General features: G+C 39.1%; 2 protein-coding genes across 2 annotated transcripts in view; both read left to right on the forward strand.

Moving 5' to 3' along the window:
- The first annotated feature begins 794 nt into the window (after positions 1-794).
- LOC107048221 (DNA replication licensing factor Mcm7) lies at positions 795-4,967 on the forward strand. Its single transcript, XM_015271295.1, has 3 exons — positions 795-1,004; positions 1,074-1,282; positions 2,965-4,967. The coding sequence occupies exons 1-3, from the start codon at positions 965-967 to the stop codon at positions 4,891-4,893; spliced, it is 2,178 nt and encodes a 725-aa protein (XP_015126781.1). The 5' UTR covers positions 795-964; the 3' UTR covers positions 4,894-4,967.
- Positions 4,968-6,110: 1,143 nt separating this feature from the next.
- Positions 6,111-18,118, forward strand: part of LOC107048330 (division abnormally delayed protein) — a 36,173-nt gene continuing 24,165 nt past the window's right edge. Inside the window, exons 1-3 of the mRNA XM_015271469.2 lie at positions 6,111-6,738; positions 10,663-10,803; positions 17,518-18,082. Of these exons, the coding sequence (XP_015126955.1) occupies positions 6,546-6,738; positions 10,663-10,803; positions 17,518-18,082 (899 nt within the window). The 5' untranslated portion in view covers positions 6,111-6,545. The remainder of the gene's footprint in view (positions 6,739-10,662; positions 10,804-17,517; positions 18,083-18,118) is intronic.

Here is an 18,118-nt window from a genome sequence, read left to right on the forward strand (position 1 = left end):
GGAGGGCAAAATGGGGCATGAAAACGTAGAGGCTAATTATGAGTGTTTTTTGGTAAAAATTACTTATATTTGAGGTAAAATATGGCTCCAGCAGGAGTTGAAATCACATCAATTCAAAAGAAATAATTGAAGGACAAAATGGGAATGCCCCAATTGAAAAATACCTCAAAATTGCGTTGATTGACTTTGATTATAAATAGTATGAAATTAATTAAAATGTATACTTATATGTTACGTATTTTTTCGATACATAATCGAAGTCGTCTCAGGGTGTTTTGACCAAATTCGCGGAATTTCGACAAGAAAAAATTGAAAATAAAATGGGTCCAGGACGAAACCAACTTGTTTGACAACTCAAAATACTTGTTTTGATGACAAGAATTAATGAAAAAAATACGAGAAAAATAAAACGTAACATAATTTTGAAAATTCAAATTTTTCAACTTTTTTTTTTAATTCGTTATTATGAGCACCTAGGGATTGCAAAAAAAAATACTCAAAATATTCTTATAGATAGTAGAAAATGGAAAATTTTTATGAGTTATAAATGAAAATTCAATGATTAGAACTCAACTTATTGAAAAATGAAGAAAAAATCATATCTCTGAAATGGATTGTCGAAAAAATCTGAAAAAAATTGAGAGATAGTTTTTAATTAACTCATCTGGTAGTTATTTCATACTTTTCTCGCAAATTCATTATCATTTCAATTTTTGCGAAAATTTTGAGGCGCCCCATTTTGCTCACCCTGCCCCGTTTTGCCCTACCCTCACCTACATTCTCGTGACAGTGACACAGTGGCGATCCCGATAACTACAATTTCTCCCGCCTTTTTAACCGCGTTCAGCGTTTACCTAGCCTACAACCCGTCAAGCAACACAAATATCTAGATAAATTGTTTTCATTAAACCCCTAATAATAGCATTTTTTTAAATAAAATCCGGTAATTCCCAAATTGGGCAAAATGGCGGGGAAGAAGCCACGAGACTATGCGAAAGACAGAGGTGAGTGCATTTGTATGTAAATTACCGAAGTCTAGACAGTCCTTTCATGACCATTCTTCACTATTTCAGATCAACTGAAAACATTTTTTGAAGAATTTGTAACGATTGATGACAAAACTGGCAACAAGTGCTTCAGATACAGAGAGCAGCTGACGAATATTGCGCACAGAGAGCAGATTGCATTTAACATAAATTTGGATGATGTACGAGAGTTTGATGATGAATTGGCTGAGGCCATTGTCAATAACACAAGGAGATACGTGAATTTAGTCACTGAGGTTGGTGAAAAAATCACTACAGTAGAGGCTTCGTACACTGACGAAAACGAAGGATTTTGAGAAATCTGTCTGTATTTATATCTATCAATTTTTATTATATAGACTCCAGGTTAAAAACCCATCGGAGCCTGCTGAGCAAACAAAAATACAACACCGTTACAATGCATAGGGGAGGTTGGGGTAAAATGGACACTTTTGACTTTTTTTCAAATGTTAATAACAGCTTGAAATGTTGATGAAATTCAATAGTTTTTTTTTCAATGCAACGAACATTTCTTTCCCTTTGTAATGAGCCTAAACTGAGCTCAATTCATAAATTTGTTTCTGAGTTATAAATTATTTTTAAAAAGTCTCAAGTGTCCATTTTACCCCACCCTCCCCTATAATAATTCAGAACATATTATGATAGTCTCATTCAAGTCTTCCTGTATGTATCACTGCACTTTCATTGTTTATATACAACATCACATGCTAAACACCAAATTTGGCGAAAGGAATAACAAAAACAATAAGCATCAAAGTTAAGTAAACTTCTGCATTTCAAAAATGGCCTCTCCGGGCTTCTCTTTTCATATCGATGTATAACCTGAACACTGAACCACACATTACTCAGCAGCAGCAGCCTCCACGCCCGAAAAATTTCAATAGAAAAGGCTTTCGAATTCGTTAGAAAATTCTATTGAATTTCTATTAAACTTTCTATTAGTTTTTGGCTGATTCTATTGACGTTCAATAGAAAAAGTCAACAGAATTCGATTTTTCTATATAATTTTTCTTATAATTTCTGTATAATATCTTATACGAAGCCTCTACTGTTCTGTGACGATTTACGTAAAATGAATTTGCCTCATGATTTGACTGCAAAGGTTTTTGAGAAATCTGTCTGTATTTATATCTATCTATCAATTTTTATTATATAGACTCCAGGTTAAAAACCCATCGGAGCCTGCTGAGCAAACAAAAATACAACACCGTTACAATGCATAGGGGAGGTTGGGGTAAAATGGACACTTTTGACTTTTTTTCAAATGTTAATAACAGCTTGAAATGTTGATGAAATTCAATAGTTTTTTTTTCAATGCAACGAACATTTCTTTCCCTTTGTAATGAGCCTAAACTGAGCTCAATTCATAAATTTGTTTCTGAGTTATAAATTATTTTTAAAAAGTCTCAAGTGTCCATTTTACCCCACCCTCCCCTATACTAATTCAGAACATATTATGATAGTCTCATTCAAGTCTTCCTGTATGTATCACTGCACTTTCATTGTTTATATACAACATCACATGCTAAACACCAAATTTGGCGAAAGGAATAACAAAAACAATAAGCATCAAAGTTAAGTAAACTTCTGCATTTCAAAAATGGCCTCTCCGGGCTTCTCTTTTCATATCGATGTATAACCTGAACACTGAACCACACATTACTCAGCAGCAGCAGCCCCCACGCCCGAAAAATTTCAATAGAAAAAGCTTTTGAATTCGTTAGAAAATTCTATTGAATTTCTATTAAACTTTCTACTAGTTTTTGGCTGATTCTATTGACGTTCAATAGAAAAAGTCAACAGAATTCGATTTTTCTATATAATTTTTCTTATAATTTCTGTATAATATCTTATACGAAGCCTCTACTGTTCTGTGACGATTTACATAAAATGAATTTGCCTCATGATTTGACTGCAGCTCGTTCAGGAGATCCTTCCGGACTTTAAGGAGCGGACAGTGCCCCCAAAAGACGCGCTAGACATTTACATCGAGCACCGCCTGCTGATGGAGGCCAGGACCCGTCACCCAGGTGACCAGCGAGACCCTCGCAATCAGTACGCCCCCGAGTTGATGCGAAGATTCGAGGTGTACTTCGAAAATTTCAACGACGCAAAACAGGTCTCCGTGCGAGAAATGAAAGCAGTCAATATCGGAAAACTAACAACAGTCCGAGGAATTGTGACGAGATGTACAGAGGTAAAACCCATGATGGTGTGTGCCACCTACACATGTGACCAGTGCGGAGCGGAGACATACCAAACAATTCAATCCCTGAGCTTCAAACCCCTCGACACCTGCGTCAGCGACGACTGCAAAGTCAACAAATCAGGGGGTAGACTCTACATACAGACGAAGGGCTCGAAATTCGTCAAATTCCAAGAGCTCAAACTGCAGGAGCACAGTGACCAGGTGCCAGTGGGCCACATACCCAGGACCCTGACAGTCTACTGCCGAGGGGAAACCACGAGAAATTGCCTTCCAGGCGATCACATAATAGTCACTGGAATATTCCTTCCACTTGCCAAAACGGGATTCAATCCGAGCGCTGGTGGAGGTCTCCTGAGTGAAACATTCCTCGAAGCCCACCAATTGACTCCACTGACAAACCTCGTCAGCGTCGACGACACCAGCCAACAACTCACCCAGGAGGAGCTTGAGGCTCTAACAGGTGATGATTTTTATTCGAAATTGGCTACATCAATAGCACCTGAAATCTACGGACTGGAAGACGTGAAGAAAGCTCTTCTGCTGCTATTGGTGGGTGGGACAGACAAGAAAAAAGGAGATATCAAAATTCGTGGCAATTTGAATATTTGCCTGATGGGAGATCCTGGTGTGGCTAAATCTCAATTATTGGGATTCATCACTCGTCTGGCGCCACGATCGCAGTACACAACTGGGAGGGGCTCGTCGGGGGTTGGTTTGACAGCATCAGTCTTGAAAGATCCACTGACTGGGCAAATGATGCTGGAGGGAGGGGCTCTCGTCCTGGCAGATCAGGGCGTCTGCTGCATCGACGAATTTGACAAGATGCAGGACGCCGACAGAACAGCTATTCACGAAGTTATGGAGCAGCAGACAATATCCATTGCTAAGGCTGGGATAATGACACGTCTCAATGCCAGGGTTTCCATATTAGCAGCAGCCAATCCGGCCTTTGGCAAATACAACGCTAAACGGACGATAGAACAGAATATTCAGCTGCCAGCTGCCTTACTCTCGAGGTTTGATCTCCTCTGGCTGATTCAGGATCGTGCTGATCGTGATAATGATCTTCGCTTGGCTCAGCACATCACCACTGTTCATCGCACTGGCACTCAACCCTCAACCGAGACAACGGCTATTGATATGAATCTCATGAGGAGGTACATTGCACTTTGCAAGACAATTGATCCAGCCATCAGTCCGGACATCACTGAATACATCGTCGAGTCTTACGTTGATATGCGAAGAGAATCGAGGAACAGGCACGATAAGACTTTCACGTCCGCACGTAATTTACTTGCTGTTATACGCTTGGCTACAGCACTTGCACGGTTACGGCTATCGCCGACTGTTGAGAAGGAGGATGTTGCTGAGGCTAATCGGCTCGTTGAGATGTCCAAGTACTCGATTAATTGTTCAGATGTGCAGGTGGGGGGCAATCAGCAGAGCACTGCCAATCGAATATTCCAAGTTATTCGGGAATTGGCTGGCGATTTGAAAACTGTCAAGGTCCCGGACATTCTGCAGAGGTGCACCAGTAAGGGCTTCAAGCCTGATGAGATTGATAATTGCATTGAGGAGTATGAGGAACTCAATGTGTGGCAGGTAAATCAAGCCCGCACCAAGGTCACCTTCCTCTAATTCACAATTTATCGATTTTTTATTTTTGTTCGTATTAATATTATTTCATACAATAAACGGTTTTTTGTATATTATGTGGTATCTGTGATATTTTTTAATACTGTGGTGAAGAGAAATTGGTGGAAAATGGTGACAACTTTTTTTGAAAATTTAGGAATTTTTTTTTATTGAGAAGGGATGGAGATTCTCATTGAGAGTCAGTTGGAGATACCTTGAGATCCGTCAAAACTTCAATTGAACGTCAAAATTTTTCATTTTTTACTGCCTATAAGAATATTTTTAGTGAAGATTTTTTTTCGATCTTTAGGTGATCAAAATAACGAATTTTCGAGGAAAAAGTTGAAAAAGTTAAATTTTGCAAATTATGTCACTTGATTTGTTTCATTTTTTTTAGTAACTCAATCAAAACAAGTATTTTGAGCAGTCGTACAAGTTGCGGATCCTCCCGGATCTATTTTATTTTCAATTTTTTCTTTTCGAAATTCTGAAAATTGGTCAAAACACCCAAAATGGCAATGATTGACTTTGATTATAGACAGTATGAAGTGAATTTGACTGTATACCTATATATTACATATTTTTTCGACACATAGGGAAAGTTGGGGTAAAATGGACACTTGACTTTTTTTCAAAAGTTAATAACAGCTTGAAATATTGATGAAATTCAATAGTTTTCTTTTCAATGCAACGAACATTTCTTTCCCTTTGTAATGAGCCTAAACTGAGCTCAATTGATGAATTTGTTTCTGAGTTATGAGTAATTTAAAAAAAGTCCAAAGTGTCCATTTTACCCCATCCTCCCCTAATCGAAGTCATTTGGGGTGTTTTGACCAAATTTGCGAAATTTCGAAAAGAAAATTTTTCGTGACGAGCCTAAACTGAGCTCAATTGATCAATTTGTTTCTGAGTCATGAATAATTTTAAAAAAGTCTAGTGTCCGTTTTACCCCATCCTCCCCTATAATCAACATCATCAACAATCATCATCACGCAGTGATTTCCCGTACTCTCGTTCCGACATTCAGAAATAAACGCGTGAACTGTGACACCACCACTTTATATAAGAAGTGCCCAGTCAGTGGCGCCATCATGCAACCTCTCTCTCTCTCTCACCCCTCCCCGCCAATAGAAAAAGTGCTACAGTGCTGCTGCTGCAGTGCACAGTCGCAGATTCGTCCGAGTCCGCCGGATTGAAACCCATTCGGTTGTGCGCCGGCAGTCTCTCTCACATAATCTCACCCCCAAGAGCAGCTTCCACACAATCCACCCCCTCTCTCTCTGTGTGATGTGCCCAGTGATCACAATTACGTCGAATGAATCAGTGAATTAACACGCCATCGGAGATTTTATTCTCGTAAATGACACTTGAGACACTCTCCTCCCTATTAAATGTACAAACACACCTCTCACGACGTTGCCCATCGTAACAGACGAAAAATTATTATCGCGGCAATGTGAACAAGCCAATTGTTGATTAACAAATAATCCAAATGTTGGTTAAACGCGACGGCATTATTTATTGGTGGGATTTATTTTAACTTTGTTGTGTTAATTAATTTGAGAGCTTCAAGTTATTTATTTTTCTTTATTAATTCATTCACATTTTCAAAGTTGAGTTTATAAAGAGGGAGAGATTAAAGATAATAGATTAAAATGCGTCTTCCAGTCGCAGTGTTTTTGTGCCTGTGCATTAATGGTGTAATTTGCCGATCAACAAGGTCCACGATGGATCGTCACAGTGGTGATAATGCCACTGCTGGCAATTGCGAAATCGTCAGGCCCTTTTTCGAGAGCAAAAATATCACAATTGATTTTTCAAGCATCAGCAAAGAGGACATAACTGCAAGTAAGGAGCCAATTGTCATTTTTATTTACCCCCATTTTACAGAAAATAATAAAATCCACTGTACCCTGTCATTTGCTCGACAATTACGAGTCTTCAATCGATATAATGCATTTATCTTGTTCAACGAAGGAACTTTATCGCACCCAGTATTGAATCTATCGATTATCGATTTCCTTTAACGTGAAATTAATTTTTCCCCCGAAGCTGATTTTCCAATCATGCCAATCTCCGATTGAATAAAAAGGCTTATCAGTACGTACATGAGAATGATGCGAGACGAGGTGGAAGAGGGGAAGGATTAAATATCGCATTGAGAGTGTGAATTTGAGTTGGTTGAATGTAAAAAGGAGAGAGAATGAGAAAAAAAGGATCAACCTCTTGAACCTTTATTCTTAACCTACGATACGCTGTTGGCGGCGCGTGCCGAATAATAATCTCTGGCTTTCGTCTGAGACGTGTCGAGAGATCTTGTAACCGGATCTAATCGTAATCATCTCTTTTTTCCCTCCTGTGTCATCAGCATTTGCCCATTGAGGATGTTCTATTCAACGCGTATCCGTTTGGCTTTGTCTCGCGAAAATAACAATTGAATTATGGTTACGTAATAATGAGGACAAGATGTTGAATGTCGAATGAGAGTTGTGCTTAGTCGATCAAACCACATCTTCGCGCATTGGCTACACACTGGATGCTTGTCGTGGCAACCGAGCCGTCTAATCTCCCCCATACCAGTCGTTTAGTGCTTTCTCCACACAGCTGACACGCTCATTCAGACTGATTAAACTATTCTTAACAGATCGTGTGAGAATCGATGGAGAGCGAGAGAGAGAGAGAAAGAGACCAATTAAGAAATCAATGGAGCATAACTCAAGCATATTATTATTCCGTTCAGTAATTTTTCTCGTGATGCCGCGAGACGTGACAGAAACGAGACGAGACAAATGAGACGAGACAAGACAAGGAGACGAGAGACATGAGACGAGACGAGAAGAGTTATTCGAGACAATGACAGAAACGAGACGAGACGAGACAAACGATACAAGACGAGACAAGACAAACTAGACGAGACAAAGCAGGCGAGGGACACGACGAGACGTGACGAGAAGAGTTATTCGAGACAATGACAGAAACGAGACAAGAAGAGTCATTCGAGACAATGACAGAAACGAGACGAGACGAGACAAACGATACAAGACGAGACAAGACAAACTAGACGAGACAAAGCAGGCGAGAGACACGACGAGACGAGACGAGAAGAGTTATTCGAGACAATGACAGAAACGAGACAAGAGGAGTTATTCGAGACAATGACAGAAACGAGACAAGAAGAGTCATTCGAGACAATGACAGAAACAAGACGAGACAAGACAAACTAGACGAGACAAAGCAGACGAGAGACACGACGAGACGAGACGAGAAGAGTTATTCGAGACAATGACAAAAACGAGACAAGAATAGTTATTCGAGAGAATGATAGAAACGAGACAAGAAGAGTCATTCGAGACAATGACAGAAACAAGACGAGACAAGACAAACTAGACGAGACAAAGCAGACGAGAGACACGACGAGACGAGACGAGAAGAGTTATTCGAGACAATGACAAAAACGAGACAAGAATAGTTATTCGAGAGAATGATAGAAACGAGACAAGAAGAGTCATTCGAGACAATGACAGAAACAAGACGAGACAAGACAAACTAGACGAGACAAAGCAGACGAGAGACACGACGAGACGAGACGAGAAGAGTTATTCGAGACAATGACAAAAACGAGACAAGAATAGTTATTCGAGAGAATGATAGAAACGAGACAAGAAGAGTCATTCGAGACAATGACAGAAACAAGACGAGACAAGACAAACTAGACGAGACAAAGCAGACGAGAGACACGACGAGACGAGACGAGAAGAGTTATTCGAGACAATGACAAAAACGAGACAAGAATAGTTATTCGAGAGAATGATAGAAACGAGACAAGAAGAGTCATTCGAGACAATGACAGAAACGGGACAAGAAGAGACAAACGACACAAGACGAGACAAACGAGACGAGAGTCGAGAGTCTTCTCCTCTGTGTATTTTTTCTCCGTGAAAATTGGATTGGACGAGACACAACGAGACGACTCGAGAGAATCTCTCAATTCTCAACGAGACGAGAGAAGAAACTGCTCTCGTACTTGAAGATGACAAGAGAAGATGTAGTTTCTCGTCTCGTTTCGTCTCGTCTTGTCTCGCGGCATCACCGAGTTTTTCACTCACTGCAATGGGGCAATATTTTAATCCAAATATATTGGCAAAAATTTTCGACAAAGGACGAAATAAAAAGCTGAAAAAAATAGTGTAAAGGAGTGAAAAAAATCAATGGCTGACTGGACAGCCACGCTATTCGCATATGCATAGGATAATAGATAGTGGATGAGAGCCCTCGCGGGTTAGAAACGCTTCCGGGTATGTCTATGTATATGTCTGGATAGATATACGAGTAGTGTGGAACAACAGGAGAGCAGCAACAAACTCTGGGGTATGGGATACAGCTCGGATTCAAAGCGCATAGCGTGTATCATTATACCCCCACCTCGCAGTATATAATAAAGCATTGCAGAAGTGAGTAGTTGGGCGCGCACATCCCTCCAATACTATATGGCCAGATATACTGTACATAAAACTGATCAGAGGCCGAATCAGGGAGAACATTGAAAGAGACGTAACGAGAAATATGCTCTTGTGTGGAGTATGGCCCGAGGACGAGGTCACACTGCCAGTTTCCGTACGACCTCTTCTGTAATCTGTATTTGCTCTCTCTCGGACTCGCGGATACTATACTATTTGTATACCCTCTACCTCTACTCCGCGCAGTTTGATATCCCATGGGAGAGTGCTAGGTGGTAGTTGCTATGAGCACACCTGCAAACTCCGTGACAATGGATTAGCCTCCGATATGGCAACAAAATTCAGCCTCGCCGGTATTATTTTTTGAATCAACATATCATTCTCCAGTTTTGAAAATTTATTGTTTAAAGAAGCTCTGCCCTTCGGCCGGGCTACGCTGTACTTCTGGATATTTTCAGTTTTATCATTTTTTAACTGAATTGCGCGGAAAAAATTTGAAAAAATTCAGACCTAGTCAGGAGTATCTAAATTAAATTTGGCAAAATATTGATATTTTTTCCAACGTTTTCCTATTATAAATAAATAATAAAACTTGTTTGCGAAACGGTGGATTATTTTTTATGAGGTGTCAACAAAATTCAGATTTTAATCTTTGATTACAATGGAAATGTTGATTTTCACATAAGACAATGGGTTAAATCCTGATTTTTAAACATTTCTTCTTTGAAAAATCAGAACGATAATTAAATTGAGGAAAAAATTTGAATTCCGAGTCTAATTCAGTTTTCTGCAATTTTTTTGCAGTTTTCAATAAGCTTTGAATTTACCGAAAGGGTAGAGCTGCTTTAAATTCTCGTTGTTATGAGGTTGAATTCAATTTCAAATGAAACTGTGCGCTAAATTTGTCATTCATCTTGAAAATTCAAAAAAATTGGGTTTCTCGTGTTGAATAATCATTGATTTTTTAATGGAAGTTTGAATTTCCAAACTCATTGGAAAATTGAACATCACATACAAGTCAATTGTAAATAGATTAAGAATTCAGAGAAGTTGTTGCCTGAATTTTCAAAATTTCCAGGGTTTTTCTGTGCCGCATGGACCTGAAAATCGACAATTACTTCAATATTCACGAAATTAATTGATTCGTTAATGGAGAAAGGGACAGAAATTTCATGTGACTTTGTCGTTGTTAAAAATTTCAAGCTTTTTAACTTGAAATTTCAAGAGTAATTTTCTGAGTGTCTCATTTTTCTCCGATTTGTTATCCCTATATTTAACTTGTCCTTCCTCGCTGGATTTATTTATTTATTTTCAGGCACGTGCGGTGGATCGTGCTGCAATCGTCAGTCCGAGGATCAACTTCGACAACAGGCAAGAGCGGATTTTCACAATTTAATACACCACCACAGCCGCAGTCTCCAGGGCCTTTTAGCAACAACGGCTGATGCCTTGAGGGGTGAGTTGACAGCATTAAATTTCCCTGTCTCAGTGGTGATAGTGTGATTTTTGTTGGCATTATCAAGTGGTCTCGTCACTCTCGCGTCCTTCAGGAATACCCGATTTAAGGTGTTTCGTCTGTAGATCACCGGGGGGTGAAACGGAAGTCGAGTCTCATTGTTCTCGAGCCCTGATTCAATCGCTGAGCACGAAATTTTCCAATTTTCAAGTAACTATTTAAGTGGGCATTTGAACATTTTTTGAATATTGATTTTATTTATCAGATTGATTGATTTTTTTCTCATCACCTACGGCTGTCAAATAATTTTTATTGGATGTTATTCTAATTATTGAAATAATATTAAAATGCGTCTCGAGTTGGTAAACCTGTCGAGTGTTTTCTCTCTCTCAGTTCCATGGTCCAACCCATAGCTTTCCCATGATGCTCACTGACATTCGAATCACGCGCCTGCGCGTGAGGGCGTAATTGCCCCGAAACTCATAATTTTCCGAATCATTTGTTCAAATAACTTTCTTATGAAATCGGAAAAAAATCTGAAACTTATACGTGTTCTCAAGAAAGATTTGATTTATCAGCCACTAGTTTTTCCTCAATAGTTCATTATTTTTGTGGCTGCCATGGAAATTTCCCTAATCGAGAGTGGGGTAGCCTCGGAGGTTATAGCTGGAGGGCTTCCAAAAACATCCAAATTTCATTATTTTTTTTCTCGAAACTGATATCTGAAAAAATGTGCAAAAATTCTCAATGATGCAGCAAACTTAGAAATTTCTCCCCTGAATTTTCCAATTTTTTTTCATTACTTTGACTTTTCAACCGAAACACCTTAATTCGAGTGAATTTTTCGTTTGCAAGAGGTAGGGATGGTGGTATGCCTGTTGAACGAAAGACAGTACGAAGATATAAAAGAGAAAAATGCGGTTGAGCGTGCCTATGGAACGCCGATGTTTAAAACGAATATAAAAGAGAGACAGGACGAGACCAGTTTGGGATGCATGTGCGTCGACGCCTGCCTGTTATGTACTGGTAAAAGTAGCCGATGGTACACCGTGCACCGGGGCGAAGCCCCAAACGCCCGAATAGCCTGAGAGAGAAAGAGAGAGGGCGAGAGAGCGAGATGAAGGAAGACGAGTCGCGAAAGAAAGACGACGGTTTTCGCTTTCTCGCCCGCTTCCACACCGCTCTTATATTTGCCGTATAAGGCCACATCGCACAATGCCAATGAGGCCTGGCGCAATGCTATCGCGCACGCCCGCAACCATTCCATTCCCTTGCTGTAGATATGTACGTGAGAATACTCCTCCCTCGTGTCTTCTTACACACACAGCATCCCTCGCGGATTTGGGTATTGAGCATGGCAATTAAGGATGTTTATCCAAAATCGCGAGTACTTGAAAAAAATTGATTTTTTTAACACTGATAGATGAAGATATTTCCTTCACTTTGATACAAACTTGATACAAATTTCAATCCACCAAGCCATGTTCATTATTTAGAAATGAAATAGACAAAATGCAGCAAATGCATGCGCTAACGTGCGCTTATGTGGGATAGAATCATTCAAATATTTCCTCTTTTTGCCCGGCTACCCCAGATTTTTCTCTGGCCATTGGATTCAGTATGATTTTACACATTACCTTCTATTTTTATTTCTATTTTTAGAGTCTTCTAGTAGGTGAATTATCAATTTGAACATAAATTTCATAAGATCCCGTTCATAAAGAAAACCTTGTTCATTCATTTCTGCCGAGACTATTGAGATTAAGGATGTTTATCCAAAATCGCAAGTACTTAAAAAAAATTGATTTTTTTTAAACTGAGAGATGAAGATATTCCCTTCACTTTGATATAAATTTCAATCCACCAACCTATTTTCATTATTTAGAAGTGAAATAGACAAAATGCAGCAAATGCATGCGCTAACGTGCGCTTATGGGGATAGAATCATTCAAATATTTCCTCTTTTTGCCCGGCTACCCCAGATTTTTCTCTGGCCACTGGATTCAGTATGATTTTACACATTACCTTCTATTTTTATTTCTATTTTTAGAGTCTTCTAGTAGGCGCATTATCAATTCGAACATAAATTTCATAAGACCCCGCGTATAAGGAAAAATTGGTTTATTCATTTCTGGCGAGACTATTGCGATTAATTTTTTTTAACGATAGAACAGTTAGTTTTATATGTTCTGCTGTCAGCCGGAAAAATTCCAGAATTTTCCTTGACCAGTAAAAAACACATTTACCGACAATTTACCGACACTGACTGAACATCCTTAAGGGAGACTACTAGGAGTTAAAAGTCGCGGGCTATTCGAGTGAGATTTCTCGTGCATTGAAGATCGCCTATATCTGTCTAAAAACGAATAATTGGTGCAAAATTAATTAATTAACAAAATTAATTGAACATGGATCATATGTAAAACGTTAAAAATTCAATTTTTGAGCTACAGAAGCTTTTTTCAAAATTTTTGAAAAGATGTGTACAATAACAATTACGAATTATTTATTTTGGTATTCCACTCCTACACACCTACCTTCGTTTTGTTTAATATAAAAAGTTGCGTCATTTTTGCAAAATCCGCAGAAAAATTCTCCTCAAAATATCTAAATTATATTCTCGATTCTTCCAGAAACATTTTGCGAGCTACTTCACATGAATAGTGCAATTTTTTTATTAAAGAAATTTCAAAATCCTCGGTGTCTGCGGGGCAAACGAACAATAAACAATTAATTTTTTTGCACTAATTATTAGTTTTTAGATACACATAATCCATCTTCAATACATGAGAAATTTTATTCCAATAGCCCGCGACTTTCAAAGCTCACAGTACCCTCCGCTTGAGCTGATTGCCCTCAACTCAATTTTATTTCATTCTATTTTATTTTTCTCTTTGCCTTTTCATTTTTACCAATGAAATACTGCACACTTGGTATGCATGGAATGCTCGATGTATGTGCATATTTGCACAGCCAAGTCAATTGCACTACGTGATCCAGAGGATCAATTAGGTAAAACGTCAACAGCAATCATATCACTCCCTAATATACATTTATTTGCTCAACGCCTTTTTACGACGAATTCGCTCCCAAGGAAATTGAACAGAGAGGAGGAATTTCTATGCCTCAAACGCCCACTCGTGGGGCATTGTACGTGGAATCTTGAATCGTGGAAGAACCTATACCTTGCAATTTCAAACGCCTGTATAAGTACGTAGGAAACTACCAGTTGGAGATCCACATGCAATCTCGACTCGACAAATCGACGGTTCAATTCGAGGACAAACGTGTGCTGAATTCGTGTCCCAACTGCATTAAATTTCCCCTCATGCATTTACATTCTCTCGATTTTCGGGCTAATTCATTGAATCAAACGTTCTATCATAATCTGCCATCAGCATGAATTAGTATCTGTCTCTCGTCGCACATTTATTCGTCATGTTTTTGTCGTTTTTCCCTCCCATCTTTTGATACAAAGAAAATGGTTCATTAATGACCGATGGTATCAGCGATTTGATTCGAAACGTGCAATGAAATATACGCGTTGCATACAGAGTGTGCATTTTCCTCTGGCTCTCCTCTACGCTGCATACTCACACGAGTGATTAATATATAAATGAGGATAATGTGAGATACATTTATTCCAACGCCGCAACTGTTGAATGTCTCATTGTTGCCTGCAATGTTTTTTTTTTGTAATAAAAAATTACGCTCTGCGCGGGTATATACTACTCCATGGGGCTTGATGTGTGTCAATTGTAGTTAACATAATTGGAGAAATATGTATTCATCCATCCGACGAAATTTCAAAAGTTCACTTTTCGTCACAGCGTGATGAAATAGTATATTTCGATACAAGTGCGGAAAAGTGTTTTTTGGCTCGTGGGGGGTTTATAGCACGAGCCGAAGGCGAGTGATGTGATCCTACGAGCCGGAAAACACTTTTCCCACGAGTATCGAACGATTTTTTTCATCACAATGCGTGGGAAAGGGATTTTTAGGCAAAAGTTCACTTTTCGTCACAGCGTGATGAAAATGTAATGACACAATGCGCCGAACAGATTGGCTTCAAAAAACGTTCCACTGGATTTTTTCCAATAGAAAAAAAATTCTTCACCGTCGTAAATGAATCCCTTTTTTATACATTTGTAGTGGCTGAAAGCAGTCTTAAAGTGTTGGTAGAAATGTTAAACTGGGTCGCCACTGCCGGTTTGCTATTTTTGATGCATTCAGGTGTTCCCCATGAAAGATAAAGATAATATTATTTATGCGGCCACAGTACAGTTGATAGTTTACGAAGATCGAACGCGTTGAAAAAGTTTTGCACGCGATATCTTCAGTATTCTCTTGTTGTGTTATAGAATAGAGCACACTGGCTTTATCCGGCAGTGAGACTCTATCAGTCGAGACTCAGTTGCCGGGGGCATTCACATTTTGATGGTTTATACTCGAAACCTGAGCTTCTTTCCACCCCTCCCCAATGTTTTGCATTTATGTGTATTATGACGCCCAATGACGATACGCAGAGTAGACACAATTACGCGGTATATAGCAGCCGCTGGATTCTAAATAAATACGGATTAATCATCGGTGTAATGGAGTCACGCAAACATGTGATTTCATCGTAACATCTCGAATAACTGTATGCATATGAATTAACAAGTGTTCATCCATCAATATCGTATTTCTGTACACCTGCATCGCAATCTTAAAGCACTTCCGCAGTAACTATACTTGGGGAAAATTTCGAAATGGTATAATGACGCAATATTTGGGTCATATGTTGTTGACCACATTGAAAAGATATTCCCAAAATTTCAAGTCCCTGGTCCACCCCATTTTTGAGATATGCATCGCCAAACATTCAATTTTTGTGTTTTTTCCATTTTTGACGATGTATATCTCGAAAATGGGGTGGACAAGGTACTTGAAATTTTGGGAATATCTTTTCAATGTGGTCAACAACATATGACCCAAATATTGCGTCATTATACCATTTCGAAATTTTCACCAAGTATATTTACTGCGGAAGTTCCTTAACTGAAGAATTTTAATGCTCGTTTGAACAAGAAGAAGAAGAAGAAGAAGAAGAAGAAGAAAGAGCAGAAGCAGAAGAAAGGTCGAAGGTTGAAAAGCAAATAGACCCAACGAAGCAAAGAGTGAGGGTTTTAGCGCGTGTCGTTACCACGACAACCTGGCCAAGTTCCTCTTTTGCTCTGTGACCTGTCTCTCGTGTATGCATTATACTGCACAGCATGTATTTAGCTTTGGTTTATTTTTACAACTGCGGAAAAGGGTATTTTTATATTACCCACCGAGCCGCGGAATTTGATCACTCATACGCCATCTCTTTTTCTCTNAAAAAAAAAAAAAAAAAAAAAAAAAAAAAAAAAAAAAAAAAAAAAAAAAAAAATCTTTCATTTGACAAAATTGTACCTCTTTGTCCAGTGAGTACAGATGCTCCCACTTGTACTGCCTCACTTTCCGTTTCTTCGAGAGTATACTTGTAGCCAAGTGGTACCACTTGTGGCTAATTGATTGTAATCGATATTGAAAGAGAATGGATACAGAAAAAAAGAGAAAGAAACTAATGCCAACGACCACACAATGTACAATCAGCCGGTCGCCTCTTTTTTCATCGCTTTAAAAAGTATAATTATTTGTGCGAACTGGAGATGCGAGGTGACGTCACGAATGAAAAACCGTCAGGTCACGAAAATATGGCCGTCATTGACAGTTATAAATCATCGATTACAGTGGGAGTTTCACAAAATTAATAACAATAGGAAATAATATAATCTCAGCAAGAATAAACGCTCATATGCATGTTTACTCAGCTCACAGTGCAATCAGAGGATCAGAATGGGTGTACTTAAGTACAGACTATATAAGGTCATACAAAAATTCAACAAATCTATTCGGTCAAAGCGAAGGCTCGCGGATTACAGTTCTCGATACTAAAATAAAAGATTGCTTTAATTGCCCTGATATCCCTGAGTCCCAAAAGTTTTGTGATCGGGGGTTTTTNTTTTTTTTTTTTTTTTTTTTTTTTTTTTCTTATAAACATGTTGTCTCAGGAGGTCGTAGAAAGGGCAATCCAACAAGAAATGCTCAACAGTATCAAATTCTGAACTCCGGTAAGTAGGACAGAGGCTAACAGGGTCGAAACGGTAATTTTGAAAACGGTCTGATAAAATATTGTCATTAAGAAATTATCTATATAGATGCGACATGACGGCCATTTTTTCCGTGTCACAAAATTTTGTCATGTTTCGTCACCTGATTATCCATCAGTTAATTAACTACTTCGGGATGACATGGGGTTACAGTTTCGCCAACTTTCAGATAAAATCAGAAAAGAAAATTTGGACATCTGAAATGGCGCCACCACTCAGGTGCGATATCATTCGTTCATCGATATTTATTTGTGGATCGGTAATATGACGTGTCAGTGAACGGTCACATGACCGTCATCTGACAAGTCACGAAATATGCTCGCATCTCTATTGCGAGCAGCTTCCGCCAGGGAAAATTAGTCGTTCTTGCGCACGTGGCGTGGAAATGAATGTTAATTGAGCGAAATGAGGCCAGAGTTGGTAAAATATTGTCGGCTGTTGTCACGTAAATTTGAATAAAGCCAGCGAAAACATTTTTCTATAATTTTTTTTACAATAATTATTGTTCCTTCAGCTTTCATGGTGATTTAAATTTCAGAGACGGTGACAACACTGATCCGTCAATCGGAAAACAAGACGCTCACTCTGTTCGAGCAGGTCTACCGTTCGATGTCACTGCTCAGCAGGCCATCAATCAAAGCACTTTACCAAGCAATGATCGACTACGTCTCGCCCAGCAACACTCCAGACACCCTCCAACAGCCACTCAGCCGTGAAATGCTTCAGAAACGTTTCACCGAGTTCTTCACTCGTCTCTTTCCAATAGCCTATCATCGTGCTGTTAATCCACATCAGCAAGACTTTACTGATAAATTCAAAAGTTGTCTCTACGATGCTATTGACGCGATCCAGCCGTTTGGGGATATTCCAAAACAGATATCGCGCTCAATGAGCAAGAGTTTAGAAGCCACTCGTGTGCTTGTTCAAGCGTTAACATTGGGGAAAACGGTGTTGGATAAAACAGATACCGTGCTGTTTTATGGCACTAGTCCGCAGCAAGCTGCATGCTATGAGGCACTGCTCAGGATGACATACTGTTCAAAGTGCTCGGGACACGGGTCAACAGTTCGTCCGTGCAGTGGTCTGTGCACAAACGTCATGAGGTAAAGAGGAAAATATTCCGCATTATATTCCAAAGG

The sequence above is a fragment of the Diachasma alloeum genome, unplaced genomic scaffold (genome assembly GCF_001412515.2).
Source record: "Diachasma alloeum isolate Michigan unplaced genomic scaffold, Dall2.0 Dall_scaffold_00186, whole genome shotgun sequence".
NCBI lineage: Eukaryota > Metazoa > Arthropoda > Insecta > Hymenoptera > Braconidae > Diachasma > Diachasma alloeum.